The 20587-nt window shown below is 41.5% G+C and overlaps 1 protein-coding gene across 3 annotated transcripts in view; it reads left to right on the top strand.

The window, feature by feature from the left end:
* LOC143987310 (uncharacterized) overlaps nucleotides 1–20587 on the top strand; it is a 134658-nt gene that overhangs the window by 9174 nt on the left and 104897 nt on the right. For all 3 annotated transcript variants that reach the window (XM_077485947.1, XM_077485946.1, XM_077485945.1), the window contains exons 3-8: nucleotides 523–727; nucleotides 6345–6514; nucleotides 7202–7332; nucleotides 15326–15492; nucleotides 18924–19009; nucleotides 19567–19647. In XM_077485947.1, coding sequence (XP_077342073.1) covers nucleotides 523–727; nucleotides 6345–6514; nucleotides 7202–7332; nucleotides 15326–15492; nucleotides 18924–19009; nucleotides 19567–19647 — 840 coding nt within the window. The remainder of the gene's footprint in view (nucleotides 1–522; nucleotides 728–6344; nucleotides 6515–7201; nucleotides 7333–15325; nucleotides 15493–18923; nucleotides 19010–19566; nucleotides 19648–20587) is intronic.

The following is a 20587-nucleotide window of genomic DNA, read 5'->3' as shown; positions in this document are numbered from 1 at the left end:
TCCCCGGCTTTGCCACGATATTTTGCGCCTTGAAACAATGCCTGTGTATTCTGGAGGTTTATGGTCGATTTTAGAAACCCATTAGATTTTAGATGACTAAAATGTACTGGACATTTTAGTTGACTAAAATACGACTCCAATTAGGATGCACAGTGTTTGCCTGCCGAGCGCTCCACAAATTTGGGTGATCTCCGAACGGGCGAAACAGGTGATATTCAGGCTGAACTTTTGCTTGGCCCGAACCGTTTGCCCAACTCTAGTACTGAGTAAAGGATCTAAATACATGTAAATTAGATATTTTCTTTTTTTCTTTTTAATAAATTCACAGACATTTTTAAAATTCTATTTTCACTTGGTAATTATGGGGTACTGTGTGTGGATTAATGGGAAAAAAATAATTTAAACAACTGTAGTATCAGGCTGCAACATAAATAAGACAAAAATAAGGAAAATTGTATTATTTAACAAACATTTGAAGATGCAAAGGCACTTTCAGAACTTCTTGTACTTTATTTATTTCAGGGAGGTGAAGGTTCGAAGGTTGTGATGTTGAAAGATGGCCTCAATTCCGTGGTTGTAGAGGTGACTGCTGAAGATGGAACTGTCAAGAAATACATTCTAGAAATCACAAAGTTATCTGCAAATCAGGCTTTACTCGAAGGGATACATTTATCTGAAGATCTGAAGCTAGTGCCATCCTTTTCTCCCAATACCTTTGAATATTCATGTAGGTCCCATTAGTATCTTATGATATAACTTGTATAGTGCACCTATTCGTCTGGTCCCAATACAAATGCATAGCTCCCAACTGTCCCTGATTTCGAGGAACTGTCCCTGATTTGGAACAAAGTCCCTCTGTCCCTCTTTCCTCCTCATTTGTCCCTCATGTTGGTCTGATCTATGTAGTTGTATATAAAATGCACTTTTTGTCTTTCAAAAAGTGTTTGGCAGTGCTAAACCTTTCATCCAATTTTTAAAGTGCTGCATTTGTACATTTCAAAAGCCAGGAGAAAAGGAATAGTATTGGTAAAAAAAAAAGCACTTGGGGGTTTAACAAATCATTTTTTTTTGTAGAATTCTCCTTTAAAGTGGCATGGCAGGGGGTGTGTCCTATGCCTACATACCTTTGGTAACAGGTGTCCTTTGTTCCCATCTCAAAAAGTTGGGAAATATGCAAATCTAAACTGACACCAAAGAGCGGGTAACTGCAGGTGCCTGCATGCCAATGTTGCCGTAGTACAGAGCACCTGGGAACACCCTGAAGTGTCACTAAATCCTAAAAATATAAATGTGTATATGCCTTTAAATGTACTTCTTCTAGCTGTATGTAGTAGGTTTCTATCATGCACATATTCATTTTTTTTGTAAATAACTGGTTGATCCTGCCTTTCCATGCACCTCCCTGCTGTCAGGGAGTGGCTTCCACCATCCACTGCATTTTGGAAAGCAAATGTCTTCTTTTTCTCCAAATGTGGGGCAGCTCTAGCTGTTTCAGTGACTGTTTCTGCTTCTTCTCCCCTCCGCCCCTTGTAATTCATGCCATGGGGTTTATTTACTAAAACTGGAGAGTGCAAAATCTGGTGCAGCTCTGCATAGAAACCAATCAGCTTCCAATTTTTTTTTTATGTCAAAGCTTAATTGCAAAAGCTGAAGTTAGAAGTGAATTGGTACTGTGCACACCTGCACCAAAATTTGCACTCTCCAGTTTTTGTACATCAACCCCAATGTATAGCACATTGTCCCATATTACATTGATGTACACCATTGGTAATAATGTGATTTCCATTGTCATACATTGCAGGAAGATGGCAGATGCATGACAAAATTCACTAGTGTGAACGTGGGCTACAATAAACCAGTACCACGGGTCTCTAATGGAGCTTCCCTTTCTATTCCACAGGCAAAAAGAAGCATGCATAGCTGATCCAAAGATCTTTTGTTTACAAAAAGATTTTTTTTTTTTAAACCATATGATGTCTGTAGGTAGTTTTAAATGTTTTCTTCTTGGTGTAAGCCCTGGTAACACAGAAGAATGATATATATGTGTAACATGTTTTTTTGGCTAATCCACATTTTAGCATTTTCTAAATAATAGATTTCCTGATAAGAGATCTTTTGTCTTTTAGTATGCCTAAAGCTGGTCATGAATGGTACAGCAGAGACCAGCTGAATTTCAATCCATGTGTGACCACTGTGGTTGAACCAGCGGCGGCCCTTCCATATGGGGCACAGGGGCACCACCCCCCTAATCTCTATGGGCCCTGGATGCATAGAGTTCTACAGGTTTTTTTTTGCTGGAAGCTCTAATTGGCTTCAAATAGGATGCAGAGTACTGCACCATGAGCCCACACACTTGTGGCAATAGCGAATCAACATTTTCTATTGTCTTCCTGCTTCTCCTCCTGGCCAGTAAAGACAGGAAGTGGGTCCTGAGACCGGATTGGTGGGGAGGAAAAGCAACCAGAGGAGAAGCGTTTGCCCCCCCCCAAAATAAATTGAGCACCAGCCTCAACGGGGTTGAACAGAAGTCGATCTACTTAACCACCCTGAGAGTATATTTTCGCTCAATCAGTACTACAGGCAATAGGCTGCAGCACTGATTTGTATATTTTGACAGCAGGGAAGTCTTCTTGCTGTCAGACTACAGTGATACAGCACGGAGGACTCCCTCATCCATATTGAATTTGTGGATGGGGAAATCAGTTCAGTTTCTTTTATTCAACCTGCTGATTGAATGAAAAAACCAACCCATGTATGGCCAGCTTTATAAAGTGGTCCTCGAGCAGTACTCCTGAAAGTACATATGTCAATGGCTATCTTTTGTAATACATGTTACAGGAAACATTCTAATTTTAGCATGAAGTCAATCACTCATTTGTGACTGTTAATTTTAGTCCACAAAATGTCCGTCTGCCTAACGTCACTGAGATTTGGAAATGGGATTGTGTAATCTATTTACAAAGAAGTTAAGCTTTTAATATAAGCACTTGGAGATGTTTTATGATCTCTGATGTTCACTATCCAGCAGAGCATTACCTGGTAATAATTATGTTTGCTTCCTGTTTGCATTTAATCTGCAAGTCTTTGCAGAGTTATTACTGCAATTTCAGCTTTTTAACTGGTATTAATAAGTCTCCTGCAGATTTAATTACTGTTTTTCCATTGATGTTTAAAAGTGTATCAACAGATATAATAGTTCACCATTTTTCTCTATATTTAGCACTGTGTACAAAAAAGTCATCTGAAATTAACAGAATAAAGCACCCAGTGTGACCACTATGTTTACCATAACTATTTTACCTGAGGCCGCGTACACACGGGCGGACTGTTCGCCCAACTTTGTCCGCTGAACAGTGTTTGGGCGGACAGTCCGCTCGTGTGTGGGCTTTCAGCGGACAGTTTCAGCGGACAGTTGGACGGACAAGGTTTTTCGGAATTTCCGAAAAACTGTCCGCTGAAACCTTGTTTCAGCGAACAGTCCGCTCATGTGTAGGCTTGTTCGTCAAACAAAGTTGCGCGCATGCTCAGAAAGGATTTTCACGCCGAAAGCTATAATGCAGTGTATAGGACGTCGTATTTTTCGTCCCGTCGTACGTGCCGTTCACGTCATCGCGCACGGTTTCAGCAAACTGTTCGTTCGTCGTGTGTGGCCATGTCCGTCCATGCTAATTTTGAGCGGACTGTTTGCCGAAACTGTTGGACGGACAAAGTTGGGCGAACAGTCCGCCCGTGTGTATGCGGCCTCACCCTTAGAGCTAAAAGGGAGAGTACAATTGTTTTTGGGTCTATGAATTACTAAGGTCCAAGTATAACTGTCACTCTCTAGTTGTGTGATGGCATCATATTATTTGCAGCATAAACCAGGGGTCTCCAAACTATGGTCCGAGGGCCCTCTACAAGATTTTACATGGCCCACAACAATTCTGATAGGGGGGGGGGGGGGATTCTGATGTAATGGGGGGCATCTGATGTGATGGATGGGGGAGACTTCTGATGTAAAAGGCCAGAACTATGATATGAAGGAGGGTGCTCTTATGTGATGGGGCTCCTGATGTGAAAGGGAGATCTGATGTGAGAGGTGACTCTGAAGAAAGGGGCCTCTGATGGGATAGGGGAGCTTCTGATGTGAAAGATGGACTCTGATGTAATGGACTTTTTTTTTCTTAAAAAGCATTTTTGTATTTTCATTTAAATTTTGATCATTCTTTTATAAAATTGGGGGGGGGGGGGGGGGGGGCGTGAATATTTGTAAAATATACAATGTGGCCCTTGTACTGACAAGATTGGAGACTCTCAGAATAAACCATTCATATCTTCCTTCAACCCTAAGCTAGTAAGCATACTAGCTTTTCTGACAATATTTGTCGTTCATTCAGTTTGCTATTTTAGTTGGATGGGAAAAGTAGAGGGTTTCTTATACATATGTTTAGTTTATTTCAACAGCAAAATCGCTTTGCTATTCCTGAACATTTTGGTGCCCCCCCCCCCCCAAATCCTTCCACTTCCTTATTTCTCCAAAGTGGCATACCTTCAGCTGCCCACAACCTCTTGGAACATCCACGCCTGCATAGATTTTAGCTATGCAGAAGGGAAATCTTGCAAGACGTCGGCACTTACAGAACTGCAAGCTATTGGGGTGGATCATGTGATTATCCCAAGAGGCTGTGGATGGCTAAAGGTATGTCATTCTTGCCTAGGCAAGGCGGGAGAAAGTGTAAGGTTGGAGACTGAATTTTTAACTATTTACATATTAAAAAATATTGCGATTAAAAAAAACAAAAAAACATAAAATTGGTGAAAGATCCGCTTTAAGGAAGGAGCATTTAGAATGGCCACAAGAGGAGTGCAGACCCAGGATAAAAGCAGGATTTTTAGTAGGACAGACCTCTTAAAAATATGTGAAGTCTGATGGCTTTACAGGATAATTAAAATGTTTACATATGTACCATGACTAAAAGGTGTGCTTTGCCAGTGAAGGGTAACACAGCAGGATTATCTCATTTTCACCCTACTCAGCAGCAATTGCTCACTTTGCTTCATCACTCATTGTTTGCTCGCTAGGATCAAAAACCTAGTTGTGATTGCAGTATGCCAAAGTGACCAGTCACCAAACACTAGCACTTTTATATGAGGGAAAGGGGAAAGAGTCACAAGATTTCCATACCTGGAAGTACCAGGTATCTCTCTTTACTCCTATCAATCAAAAGTAGCATAGGTGCAGAGGGAAAGAAAAACATGTACTAGCTAAGTAACAGTTTCACTATAAGGTATACTGAACCTTAGAAAGCATTCAAATTGTATATAATGTTTTGGTATGTGTATAAAATAATTGAGGCATATGGCCTGGCCTTTCACTACACTCAGCCCCTTCTATATACAGACATGAGCTGTAGTTGAGAAGTATTGTACATGTACATGTCAATGTGCTGTGCCATTGTGATACCTTGTTGTTAATGGAAATATACTCTCTTACCACAGTTGAAACACATCAGTCAACATTTTATACATGTGCCAAATTTGCACATGACTAAATCCTAACCCTAATGCCGCAAACACACGACCGGACTTTTTTGACGGACTAGGTCTGACGGTCTTCCCGACGGACTTTCAGCAGAGGTCCGATGGACTTTCTGAATGAAACGGACTTGGCCACACACTACCAGACTAAGTCCGTTTGAAAGTCTGTTAATTTTCATTGTGATGACGCAAACGGGACTAAACAAGGAAGTTCAATAGCCAGTAGCCAATAGCTGCCCTTGCGTCGTATTTGGTCCGTCGGACTAGCACACAGATGAATGGTTTTCACGATTTTTAGTCCGTCGGACCTGAGTCCGTCAGATAGATTTGAAACATGTCTTATTTCTAGGTCCGTCTGACTTTTGGGAAAAAAAAGTCTGCTGGAGCCCACACACAATCTAATTGTGCGACGGATTCCGGTCCGCCAGACCAAGTCTGTCAGAAATTCCGATTGTGTGTATGCGGCTTTACTCTATTCTCATAATGTCACTGCAAATGCAGAGCTTGTATTGCTACCATACTATAAGTATCCCAAATTTCGCAAAAGAAGACACTCCAGTGTAGTGCAGGAATGTTCTTATGAGATTTGAGATGCTCATTGTTTCGGGTGATCTCAACAGAAGGATTGTGACATCACCCTCTCTAGGTGCCATGAGTGAAAACCAACTTTTGATGATTATCCATGGCAGGCAGGTGAAGTTATAAGCAGACCTCGCCTTTTAGTGCAAAAACTGCTTTATAAACAATCCGTAATGTACAGTATGTCTGGGTAATGCAAATGTAGGTGTGCTAATTTTTGTCTTATGTTATTTCTGCTTGAAAACTAGGTACCGTTCCATATTTCCATAACAGCATTATTGTAGAGCCTCTGGTCCAGGACAGCCAGATGAAAGTGACAGTGAATGGAAGTTCTGAGATTATTAAACCACTTTCCATCACAGTGGGAGATACACTTACAGAAGTGCTTGTCACGTCTCCTGATGGTACCAAATCACAGGTGATATAACCCGTATATTTCTAAAAAAACATAATGTATATTATACTGCCTTTGGCTCAATTTACAAAGCTACAACACCTGGATAAGAATCCTTATTAAAAAAAATATATTTTCAACCAATGAGATTTGAAAATTACAGACTTATGACTAAATTGAAGAGCCTTATCTCTGTATTTAAGCTTTGTGAATTCAGCCTATATATATTATATATTTTTTATTATTATATATATTTATTATCATTTTTATCATTGTTACTATTATTACTAATATTAGTATTGTTATTATTTATTGTAATATGTAAAACAGCTTTGCTGAAGGTGTGAGAACAGAGAGCCAAAGACACCTATTTAAAGTAGAACCCCAGCCAAAATGTGTATTTTTCGGCTGGAGGTTGGGGAAATATCAAACCCAGAGTTGAACAGTTAAAAAATCAAGAAAAGAGGAAAAAAAAAGTAAAAATCAAATATCCAGGCTGTACTGGACTAACTCCAGGTTGCAGTGTCTAAAAATGATCTAAGCTATGTCTAGGAAGTTGTTGTAATTGTCAGTAATTAATTTTATACTTTGTAACAATTAGTTTGATTGCAAAAAAATAACATAAATTAACACATGTTCTCCACATTTGTTTATATTTACAAATGTGTAATATCTTACGCATATGCTAAATAACTATTTTTTAAATATTAGGCTTATAATATTATTGTTACACGTGAGCAAGTGCCATTCAGCGTCAACTTTACAGATATCCAGGAGCAAATGAATTATGAATGTCCAATTTCCCTGACTGCTCTCTACAGACCTGTGTCCATTAAAGGAAGGTAAGATTAGTTGTCAGAGTTGCGCATGAGGAGACCTTCATAAAGAGTGTGCACATTTAGATAAGATGGTGAATCTTTCTATTTACTTATTTATGTGTTTTTTTATTTTGACACCGTATTTTTTTTTTTTATGTGTTTTGTAAATCCCAGGGAAATTGACAAAATATTTCACTTTCTGGGTGGATGGGTTAATTTTGCTTTTTTTGTATCTATTTATTTGTTTGCTTGCTTGTTTTGTATTATCACACAGTATATTATAATTTTTTTATTAAATAACTGAGAAATGACAAACTGTATGTATATGTATAGCCATGTATGTATAGGGAGGGGTTGGAACCAATGGCAAGTTTTTATCAAGGTCTGTGTCGCCACTAGGTAGAGTCACTCTCTCTTTTTATCCTGTGATTAAATGTAATCGGAAATCCAAAATGTAAAAGTTGCCACCAGATCAAGGGGTGAGGGAAAATGTTTCAGTGGGGATACCTATGCCAATGAAAGCTGTGTAAGGGGGTAATTCCCCTTACTTTGTAAAGATTTTGCCTCATTTCTGGGACAGGAAGTGAGCTATATACAGACAGGGGCTTTAACACTACTACACTACTCTCCTCTATCCAAAACTGAATTAAAATGTAATTGTACGTACACTTTGGATTTTTTTTTTGTTTATGTTTTTTATAAATTTTGTTTTATTACATAGAAACATAGTATTTTTTAAATCATGGATGGAAAAAAATATATTCCTTTTCAAGTCTAAAGAATAATTGATCATTAATTCATACAAAAAAAAAATCATCCTTGTGCATGAATATTAAGTAAATCAAGGCCAAAAAATCTGCTCATAGATACAAGGTGAAACTACAATAGCTTATACCTTCTGCCGTTTTTAGTGCCCAAGCTCTGTCCAAATGCTTAGCCATTCTAATCGGGCAAAGCTTCTGGTAGTTTGCCAATATACACATTCCTAATTGCCATCAGGGCAGTTTATTATAGGGGGCACTGGAGCAGACAAGGTCCTTGAAGTGTTGCAGCTTTGCTGGATCAAAGCAAACTTTCATTCAGGCAGAACAAGGGCACTAAAAGCTGCTGCAGGTATTTGCTGATACTTTTTTGATTTAAGAGACACTTGGATTTACTTTAAGGGCTCGTTTACACTTGCTTCAAAACAAGGCTTCGGACAGGCTTTGTTAAAGCTCTCTGAACGCCAGTCAAAGCACCGGTCACTTAATATAATGGTTAGCTTATAGTCCTGTTAGCACATTGCATTTGCTTCGCTTTGCTTCAGCTTTGCTTCAAAAATTATACCCCATGTCACTTTAGTGGTGTTTCAAAGCGTCTTTAAAGCCTCCATAGAAGTATATGGCAAAGCTCACTTGAAGCACCTGCAGCTTTTGAGAGCCTTTACTTCAACTTTAGCTTCGTTTTGTGTTGGAGAACTTTCAGGTATGAGATATCAACAAACACACAAGGCATTGGCCAAGCTTCATTAACCACTTGCTTACTGGGCACTTAAACCCCCCTCAGTCCCAGACCAATTTTCAGCTTTCAGCGCTGATGCACTTTGAATGACAATTGCGCGGGCATACAACACTGTACCCAAATGAAATTTTTATCATTTTTTTTCCCACAAATAGAGCTTTCTTTTGGTGGTATTTAGTTACAGCTCGGAGTTTTATTTTTTGCTAAACAAACAAAAAAAGATGCAAAAAAAAAAAAATCATGTTTAATAGTTTGTTATAAAATTTTGCAAACGGGTCATTTTTCTCCTTCATTGAAGTGCGCTGATTAGGCGGCACTGATAGGCTGCACTGGTGGGCACTGATGGGCTGCATTGGTGGGCACTGATAGGCTGCATTGGTGGGCACTGATAGGCTGCACTGGTGGGCACTGATAGGCATAGTTAAGGCGGCACTAATAGGCACAGATAAGGTGGCACCGATGGGCACAGATAAGGCGGCACTGATGGGCAAAGATGGGCACAGATAAGATGGCACGGATGGGTGGCACAGATGGGTGGCACGGATGGGTGGCACGGATGGGCACTGATAGGTACCACTGATAGATGGGACTGATGGGAACTGATAGGTGGCACTGATAGGTGGCTCTGATAGGTGGCACTGCTGGGCACTGATGGGCGGCACTGCTGGGCACTGGTAGATGACACTGATGGGCACGGATAAGTGGCACTGGGGTGCAGTACCTTTGAGGCAGATTGTGGGCACTGTGGGTGGCACTGTGGGTGGCACTGCTGGGTGGCACTGTGGGCACTGCTGGGTGGCACTGTGGGCACTGCTGGGTGGCACTATGGGCACTGCTGGGTGGCACTGACGGGGGGCACTTACATTTTATTATTGTGGCACTTGGAGGGGGCAGGTGGGCACTGGCAGGGGGCAGGTGGGCACAAGCAGGCCTGGCCGTGATCGGGACTGATGTCCCGATCACGACCGCCGGTGATTGGCTTTTTTTTTTTTCTCCTTTTTTACCGGCTCCGTTATATCACATGATCAGCTGTCATTGGCTGACAGCTGATCACGTGATAAGGGGTCGGGATCGACCCCTTGCACGGATCGGTGATCAGGCGAGTCTCACGGACTCGCCGATCACAGAGCGCGCCGCGCGCGCCCCTCAGGGGGCACGCAGGCCGCTCGTGCACGGGAATAGACGTAGTCCCGGCAAAGGAGATCTGCGCTGTAGCCGTCATTTGGCTATAGCGTGGATCTCAAGTGGTTAAAGCTTCAAAAAATCACCACCGAAGCATCATCAAAACACCACTGAAGCATCAAACACACATTAAAAAAGCATGTTGAAGCGATAGAGCACCACTTTTGAAAAAAACGCATTATTTTTAACTTTTTGCTATAATAAATATCCCCCACAAATATATAAAAAAATGTTTTTTCCTCAGTTTAGGCTGATACGTATTCTTCTACATATTTTTGGTAAAAAAAATAAATAAGCATATATTGATAGGTTTGTGCAAAAGTTATAGCGTCTACAAAACAGAGGATAGATTTATGGCATTTTTATTAATAATTTTTTTTTACTAGTAATCAGCGATTTTTATCATGACTGCAACATTATGGCGGACACGTCAGACATTTTTGACACATTTTTGGGACCATTGGCATTAACCACTTAAGGACCGCCGTATTGCCATTGTACGTCATCACAATGGCACAGGCAGGCACAAGCACGTAGATGTACGTGCCTGCCTTCCAGCGGGTGGGGGGTCCGATCGGACCCCCTCCCGCTGGATACGGCGGTCCGTTTCCCTCCAGGAGCGATCCGTGATGAGGGGATGGCCGTTGGTTTCTGGCCACCCCCTCTGGATCGCTTCTGACCAATGACGTACTTCCTCCCACTGTGTATTGTTTACACAGGAAGGAGGAAGTGATGTCATTCTCCTCGGGGCGGTCTTTTTGACCGGACTACGAGGAGAAGACACAAAGTAAGTGCACCAAAACACTACACTGACACATAGGTACACATAGGTACACAAACCCCCCCCGATCCCCCCCCGCCCCCCCAGTCACAGTGTCACTGATTGCATTGATCATTTCTTTACTGATCAATGCATTCAGTGTCAGTTGTAACAGTTAAAACTGTCAGGGCAGTTAGTGTTAGGTCCAGGGTAGCCCCCTATCACCCCCCAATAAAGATTTAACCCCCTGATTGCCCCTAGAGTTAACCCTTTCACCCCCTTTTGCCAGTGTCACTAAGCGATCATTTTTCTGATCGCTGCATCAGTGTCGCTACTGTCGCTAGGTAGCTAGTTATTTTTTTAGGTTCGCCGCCAGGTTTTTATCTCGCTAGGTTCCCCCGATATACTACCCAATAATGGTTTTAACCCCCTGATTGCTCCTAGTTAACCCTTTCACCCCCTTTTGCCAGTGTCACTAAGCGATCATTTTTCTGATCGCTGCATTAGTGTCGCTACTGTCGCTAGGTAGCTAGTTATTTTTTTAGGTTCACCGCCAGGTTTTTATATCGCTAGGTACCCCGATATACTACCCAATAATGGTTTTAACCCCCTGATTGCTCCTAGTTAACCCTTTCATCCCCTTTTGCCAGTGTCACTAAGCGATCATTTTTCTGATCGCTGCATCAGTGTTGCTACTGTCGCTAGGTAGCTAGTTATTTTTTTAGGTTCACCGCCAGGTTTTTATATCGCTAGGTACCCCGATATACTACCCAATAATGGTTTTAACCCCCTGATTGCTCCTAGTTAACCCTTTCACCCCCTTTTGCCAGTGTCACTAAGCGATAATTTTTCTGATCGCTGCATTAGTGTCGCTACTGTCGCTAGGTAGCTAGTTATTTTTTTAGGTTCACCGCCAGGTTTTTATATCGCTAGGTACCCCGATATACTACCCAATAATGGTTTTAACCCCTTATTTCCCCCTAGTTAACCCTTTCACCCCCTTTTGCCAGTGTCACTAAGTGATCATTTTTCTGATCGCTGCATCAGTGTCGCTACTGTCGCTAGGTAGCTAGTTATTTTTTTAGGTTCACCGCCAGGTATTTATAGCGCTAGGTACCCCGATATACTACCCAATAATGGTTTTAACCCCCTGATTGCCCCTAGTTAACCGTTTCACCCCCTTTTGCCACTGTCACTAAGCAATCATTTTTCTGATTGCTGCATTAGTGTCGCTAGTGTCGCTAGGTAGCTAGTTTTTTTTTTAGGTTCACCGCCAGGTTTTTATAGCGCTAGGTACCCCGATATACTACCCAATAATGGTTTTAACCCCCTGATTGCCCCTAGTTAACCCTTTCACCCCCTTTTGCCAGTGTCACTAAGCGATCGTTTTTTCTGATCGCTGCATTAGTGTCACTAGTGTCGTTAGGTAGCTAGTTATTTTTTTAGGTTCACCGCCAGGTTTTTATAGCGTTAGGTACCCCCATATACTACCCAATAATGGTTTTAACACCCTGATTGCCCCTAGTTAACCCTTTCACCAGCGATCACAGTATAAGTGTCACTGGTGACGCTAGTTAGCCAGTTAGTTATTTAGGTTCCCCGTCAGGTTTTTATATAGTGCCAGGGACCCCCATATACTACCTAATAAAAATTTGAACCCCCTGATTGCCCCTAGTTAACCCTTTCACCACTGATCACCGTATAAGTGTTATGGGTGACTCTGGTTAGTTTGCTTTTTATAGCATCGGGGCACCCACCATTTATTACCCAATAAAGGTTTAACCCCCTGATCACCCGGCGGGTGATATCAATTAGGTTTTAGGGTCAGGGTCTGCGTCGCCCCAGGCAGCGCTAGGTTAGTGCCAGTACCGCTAACACCCACACGCAAAGCATAAACCTCCTGTAGTGGTATAGAATCTGAACAGATCAATATCTGATCTGATCAGATCTATACTAGCGTCCCCAGCAGTTCAGGGTTCCAAAAAACGCATTGTTAGCGGGATCAGCCCAGATACCTGCTAGCACCTGCGTTTTGCCCCTCTGCCCAGCCCACCCAAGTGCAGTATCGATCGATCACTGTCACTTACAAAACACTAAACACATAACTGCAGAGATCGCAGAGTCAGGCCTGATCCCTGCGATCGCTAACAGTTTTTTTGGTAGCATTTTATATTTAAATCCGGAAGGCAGTGCTTGGTTTTTGGGGTCCCGTACGTGGCTAGGCTCCCAAAAAGTCCCCCACATGTGGTATCCCCGTACTCGGGAGAAGCAGCAGAATTTATTTTGGGATGTAATTTGACTTATGCCCATAGCATGTGTGAGCAATATATCATTTAGTGACAACTTTGTGCAAAAAAAAAAAGTTTGTAATATTTCCGCAACTTGTGGCAAAATATAAAATATTCCATGGACTCAACATGCCTCTCAGTAAATAGCTTGGGGTGTCTACTTTCCAAAATGGGGTCATTTTGGGGGGTTTTGTGCTATTTTGGCATTTTATGGCCTTCGAAACTGTGATAGGTAGTGAGGAGTCAAATCAAAAATTTGCACCCTTACAAATCCTGAAGGTGGTAATTGGTTTTCGGGGTGCCGTGCGCGAGTAGACTCCCAAAAAGTCCCACACATGTGGTATCCCCATACTCGGGAGAAGTAGCGGAATATATTTTGAGGTGCAATTCCACATATAACCATGGCATGTGTGAGCAATATATCATTTAGTGACAACTTTTTGTAAAAAAAAAAAAAAAAATTATTTTTTGTCATTATTCAATCCCTTGGGACAAAAAAAAAATATTCAATGGTCTCAACATGGCCCTCAGCAAATAGCTTGGGGTGTCTACTTTCCAAAATGGGGTCATTTGGGGGGGTTTTGTGCCATCTTGGCATTTTATGGCCTTCAAAACTGTGATAGGTAGTGATAGGTAGTGAGGAGTAAAATAAAAAATGTATGCCCTTAGAAATCCTGAAGGCGGTGCTTGGATTTCGGGGTCCCATACGCGGCTAGGCTCCCAAAAAGTCCCACACATGTGGTATCCCTGTACTCAGGAGAAGCAGCAGAATGTATTTTGGGGTGTCATTTCACATATTCCCATAGCATGTGTGAGCAATATATCATTTAGTGACAACTTTGTGCAAAAAGAAAAAAGTTTGTAATATTCCCGCAACTTGTGGCAAAATATAAAATATTCCATGGACTCAACATGCCTCTCAGTAAATAGCTTGGGGTGTCTACTTTCCAAAATGGGGTCATTTTGGGGGGTTTTGTGCTATTTTGGCATTTTATGGCCTTCGAAACTGTGATAGGTAGTGAGGAGTCAAATCAAAAATTTGCACCCTTAGAAATCCTGAAGGTGGTGATTGGTTTTCGGGGTGCCGTGCGCGACTAGACTCCCAAAAAGTCCCACACATGTGGTATCCCCATACTTGGGAGAAGTAGCGGAATATATTTTGGGGTGCAATTCCACATATAACCATGGCATGTGTGAGCAATATATCATTTAGTGACAACTTTTTGTAAAAATTTTTTTTTTTTTTGTCATTATTCAATCCCTTAGGACAAAAAAAATAAAAAATAAATATTCAATGGGCTCAACATACCCATCAGCAATTTCCTTGGGGTGTCTACTTTTCAAAATGGGGTCATTTGGGGGGGGGTTGTACTGCCCTGCCATTTTAGCACCTCAAGAAATGAGATAGGCAGTCATAAATTAAAAGCTGTGTAAATTCCAGAAAATGTACTCTAGTTTGTAGACGCTATAACTTTTGCGCAAACCAAAAAATATACGCTTATTGACATTTTTTTTACTAAAGACATGTGGCTGAATAAATTTTGCCCTCAATGTATGACTAAAATTTAGTTTATTCGATTTTTCTTATAACAAAAAGAAGAAAATATATTTTTTTTTCAAAATTTTCGCTCTTTTTCCATTTATATGGCAAAAAATAAAAATCGCAGAGGCAATCAAATACCATCAAAAGAAAGCTCTATTTGTGGGAAGAAAAGGACGCAAATTTCGTTTGGGTGCAATATTGCATGACCACGCAATTACCAGTTAAAGCAGCGCAGTGCAAAATTGGAAAAAGACCTCTGGTCCTTAAGGTGTTTATTGGTCCGGGGCTGAAGTGGTTAATACAGCGATCGGTACGATTAAAATTGCATTGATTACTATAAAAATGTCACTGGCAGTGAGGGGGTTAACACTAAGGGGCAGGGGAGGGGTTAATATGTATCCTAGTTTGTATTCTAACTTAAGGGCGGATGGGACTGTGCAGGGAAACTAACAGATCGCTATTCATACTCTGTATGAACAGACGATCTGTCAGTTCACTGCTCAGAGAACCGGAAACTGTGTGTTTACACATTCAGCCACCGGTTCTCCGTGTACCCCGTGCGATCGCGGGAGCCTGGCAGTGATCGAGACCGTCGGGCACTCGCTTCAGCTCGGCGAGCAGGCGGGGGGTGCCCCCCCAGTGGCCGTTTATGCTACCAACGTAGCATAATGCCAATTCGCGCAGCTGAGCCATGCTGCCACAGTACCAATTGCAAATAAAGAAAATGTTTATGTTTTGTTGCAGTGATCCTAAGCACACAATGTCAGGACCATACATGGATCTTTTAACAAGAAAAGCAAAAACAGATCCATTGGATGAGAAAATGCTTACTGAAGACTGGAGGGTTCCTGAGTATGAATTGGACATGAAGATATCAGAAGCTAGTGTCATGTGCTGTTTTGCCTATCGAGGTATTGTTCTTCAAAGCCCAATTTCCATAATGTGTACTGATTATCTGTTGGTTGACTGAGTAGAGATAACAGCCCAGATAGTGCTCATATCTTATAGTTCTATCACCCTAATTCAGTCTCTGTAACACAATTGCATTGTTCTTTACCAAAGCAGCCACCTTTCAAAGAATTCTGTACTTGTTTTACAGTATAACGCCTCTAGGTATTTATACAGAGAATAACTGCTCCTGGCCAGGGTACCAATAACCCCACGGATGTAGACTATGGCTAGTAGGTGGTTTAGTAGTCCATGAGTTGTTGTGATGCTGAGTGAGTTGCTGATAAGTTATCAGGGTTCCTAACCAGCTGGGTGTAGGCAGTGTCGAAGGATGAAGCAGAGCTTAGCTTCAAAGTATTGCAAAGGTTGCTGCCAGAGCCACTTTCAAAACCAGAGTGGTAAGGAATTGTGTACTCAGGTATTCAATTACAGTCAGAACAGGTGGAGTTCACGCAAAATGAAAAATAAAAGGTCAGCATTAAACTTAAAACTGAGAAACAACAAAGAGTGTAAACCACAAACTCTACAAAGTTGGTTCAACCCACTGTGGCTGTCCGTGATGTGGAGGGTAACTGACCACATGGCTAGATGTGCATGCTTAAAAGGGTTTCTTTCAAACACTGATAAACTAAAGAAAAAGAGAAAATAATAAGTATGCAGGACTGAGAAAGGTATGAGTACAAAGTACTCAAGTACTCAATCCAGACAAGTATTCAATCCAGCCAAAGAATTTGTTGAGACTTTCAGGGGGCACCTGGGATCTTGTAATAGACAATGGAGTCCAATGTGATCTTGGTTGAAGTAAAGGTTCTTCCTTTACCTGGCTTCTCCAGAGCTGCCATTTTTACTGGACATCTGGCACATGTGCAGACTTTAAATGAGAGCTCTTCGAGTACTCTGGCAGACCCCCTGCATCATATCTGCGCATTCAGATGTGGCTTCTTAGAACCAGGAGCCAGTTTGCGAGATGGTGTACATGCCATGAGGGTCTCTGCCAGAGTACCTGCAGGGACCCATGGCATATTTGCATCTGCAGGCAGCCCATTACATCATCCTGGCTTAGGTTGGGATTTAGGAAATAAAAACAAAAAATAAAGAAAAAAAGGTTTTTACTTTTTAAATAATTTTTTTAACTAATGTGTAAGAGGGATGGGGAAGGAAGCATGAGGGAGGAACTTACAAAAACCAGTAAAGTTACGATTTAAGGCCGGCCATACATGGAGCAAATTTTTTCCTGCAACCACCATCCTGCAATCAACTTGGTACATTCAGCCTGCCCATACACGGTTTTCAAACCGTGTATGGCCTACCTAAGATGTTTAATTATTACTCTTTGGTGTTTTCAAATTAGTATAATTATAGATAATTGTAGGATCTTGTAGGAAAAGATGGGCATAGTTGAGCTCTCTTGTAACCCCCCACTAACGGGAAGATTGCGGGGGGGAGGGGGGGTTGTTGGTTAGTAGGACAGAGGAAGGTTTTTTACTGAAAGGCGAAGAATCAGCATAAAGGACACATCATACTAACAGTGAGCTATGTCCCTTATGCTGATTTTTCTGTTTTTATTTTTAGCTAAACCTAGGCTTGAAATTTTTTTCACTATTTATAATTACAGAGGTTGAAAAAAGACCATTGAGTTAAATAAATAATAATGCCAATTTTCCTTATACTCTTCCCTTAGTTGTGAGGACATGTCCAAAACACGTGAAACGTGTCGGCTGATCATACAGAACATCTTTGACATGCAGCATCCGCCATTAGGCCTATTTTATGCAGTCTAAGTTGTGACATTATCAGTTAACTTACAGAAGGAAAGTATTGTAGACATGTGTAATTTGTTTAGTTCTGAATGTAAATTCTGACAAATTTGTGGTTACATCCAAATCTCTGAATGAAATAGTAAGGAATTTAGTTGAAAGCTGTTTCATTTATTCGTTTTCTAACAAATTCCAAATTTTCGTAATGATTTGAATTTGGATCGGTTGAAAACCGATCAACCAATTCTAAATTTGTGTGAAAGATAGCTGGGTGTTAGGCCGCGTACACACGCGGGGACTGTTCGCCCAACTTTGTCCGCTGAACAGTGTTTCGGCAAACAGTCCGCTCGTGTGTGGGCTTTCAGCGGACAGTTTCAGCGAACAGTCCGCTGAACAAGGTTTTTCGGAAATTCCGAGAAACTGTCCGCTGAAACTTTGTTTCAGCGAACAGTCCCCTCGTGTGTAGGCTTGTTCGTCAAACTAAGTTCCGCGCATGCTCAGAAAGGATTTACACGCCGAAAGTTATAATGCAGTGTATAGGACGTCGTATTTTTCGTCCCGTCGTACGTGCCGTTCACGTCATCGCGCACGGTTTCAGCAAACTGTTCGTTCGTCGTGTGTGGCCATGTCCGTCCATGCTAATTTTGAGCGGACTGTTTGCCGAAACTGTTTGACGGACAAAGTTGGGCGAACAGTCCCCGCGTGTGTACGCGGCCTTAAGGAGCGGGCCGGGAAGACGGCTGCCGTTTCCTTAACAGCTGATGTCTCATCAGCTGTCAGCTGAAATTTAAACAAAAGAATGCCGGCAATAGAAAATTCTGAAATTCAGAAAATTCTGAAAAAAGACCGTGAGCATGCAGCTCAGCAGGCCAGGAAAGGGGGGCCGAGCAAGTGCCCCTCTTTTTGAACCATACCAGGCCACATGCCCTGAATAATGGGGGGTTCTTTGGGGCAGAGGGAGCTCTGCCCCCAAACCCCAAAGCACCTTATCCCCATGTTGATGAGGACAGGGGCCTCATCCCCACGACCCTAGGCACTGATTATGGGGGTCTGCAGGTGGGGGCATATTGGAATCTGGAAGGGGCTCACAGATCACAGCCCCCCCATGTGAATGAGTATGGCCTACCCATTCACCAAAAATGTTTAAAAAGTGAATAAAGACACTACACAAGTCTATGACAATTCCTTTATTAAAAAAGCCAAAACAGTGTAGATCCATCATCAATCACACCGCCCTCCACACAGGTTTTCCGTAAAATCCATTGGGGAGGAGATCCCATGCTGTTTTTATTCAGAATTTTCTATTGCCAGCATTCTACTTTTTACATTCATCTGTCAGCGGGGAAGCCCACTGACAGCTGATGACTTATCGGTTGTTAGGGCGTGGCGGCCAGTTTCCGGGCTTGCTCCTTAACAACCAGCTATTATTCATACAGAATTCAAATCGGTTGATAATTATTCGACAGATCCAAATTTGAATAGTTCTGAAAAATTTGGAATTTAGAAAATTAAGAAATTAAATGAAACAAAACTAAACAAATTCCAAACAAAATTAGTAACATAACGAAACTATCTGATACAAATTTTTCCGTTCTGCACATGTCTAAAGTATTGTAAATTGGTCTTTCTTTTTGAAGGTTGTGGAGATATCTTAAAACTGACTGACCTGGGAAATCATGCAAAAAATTGTCTGTTCAAACCACCGACAGACCTGGATGCTAAGGTTGTCCACTCTCTGTACTGTTTTTATGTCTCAGAGTCAATGAAGGGGGGTATTCTAGTTCATGCCATGTTGATTTTAAACAATGCAAAAGCACCATAACTGCATTTTTTTAAATTGTATATGTTGTTAAATAAAGCCTGTAATTAGAGAAATATGCAGGATCTCATTGTCTACCTCCTTCTGTAAATGCTAGTTCCCTGGTTGTCTCTGGCTTCAGTACTTATGCAGCTTTTGAAGTCCGACAAAAGTAAAAAAAAAAAACTGGTTTTCATTACAATTCCAGGTCAGTGACTCAAATGGTATTAACGCCTTTGTTTCAATATTAACATAACTTTTAAAAGAAGGTGTAATTGATGGGTAAATGAGTATTTTTCATGAAGTAACTCATATGAGCAATTCCCGTCTAGACCTGTACTGAGCTAATGCAAACTATCGGAATAGCATACCATTTCTGATTGATGTCAGAAAGTTGGGATGGTAGCTGGGAGTTCTACTTTAAAATGAGATCTCATCATAAATTGCATTATATTTATGTAATTACGTGTGTTTCTTAATAGGCAGTTACAGAAACAGAATGGTTTAAGAGCGATTTTATTCTTGATAAAGCATCAGAGCCTTACTTCAAGCATACCCTACAGGTAATATAAACCATTTTATTCAAAAAGCATATTGTAATCAACTAACACTATTTATGTAATCTGTTGTGTAAAAATTATAACTGCATGGTTATTATGTACATGTAAATTGTAATGCACCACTGTGAAAAGATGTGACTGATCTGTGCATTGTGGTTAAGTGTTAAGTGTGGCATACAACATCTTTGGTGCATTGCAGCCTTTTCAAAATGAATAGGTTTTTTAATGCATGTGTGCATTAAAGTGATTGTAAAGTCTTTTTCTATAAAAATAACAAACGTTATACTTACCTGCTCTGTTGCAGTGGATTTGCACAGAGCAGCCTGGATCCTCCTCTTCTTGAGTGCCTCTTCTGTGCTCCCGGCCCCTCCCTCCTGTTGAGTGCCCCCACAGCAAGCAGCTTGCTATGGGAGCACCCATGCTGAGCTGCAGCTCCCTGTGTCCATTAACCACTTCCCGACCGGATCCTGTACATATACGGCGGCAGGATGGCTCTCCTGCGCAAATCGCTGTATATGTAAGTCAGCTCCTTTAAGAGCCATAGCAGGTGCGTGTGTGTTGCCCGGCGGGGAGCCCGATGCGCGGGGCCTGTGGGCACGATCGCCGCCGGTCACCCGTGATTGTGGACACGAGAGCAAGAACGGGGATTTCTGTGTGAAAGAGATTAGGTGGCCTCAAAAAGTGATAACAATAAGTGTGAAATTAGGGCAGTGGTTGTACCATCATCCAAGACTTAAATGGAATAGAGGTTTGGAAGCCTAGGCTCACCAGGGAAAGGTGCAAGTAGACTATCGCGGCACAAAACAGGAAAGGTACAATAGAATGTATAGACATTTGTAAAATTTAAGAAAAATTTATTAATACATAATACATAACAGTGGAATTAAAACAAAGGTGACTTGGTCATACATAGTACTTCAATTAGTTTTGCAAGATAAACCGC

The sequence above is a fragment of the Lithobates pipiens genome, unplaced genomic scaffold, assembly GCF_037356315.1.
Source record: "Lithobates pipiens isolate NorthernLeopardFrog02 unplaced genomic scaffold, aLitPip1_a1.2 Scaffold_18, whole genome shotgun sequence".
Classification (NCBI taxonomy): Eukaryota; Metazoa; Chordata; class Amphibia; order Anura; family Ranidae; genus Lithobates; species Lithobates pipiens.
The sequence above is the reverse complement of the archived record's forward strand: the minus strand, read 5'-3'. Positions and strand labels throughout refer to the sequence as shown.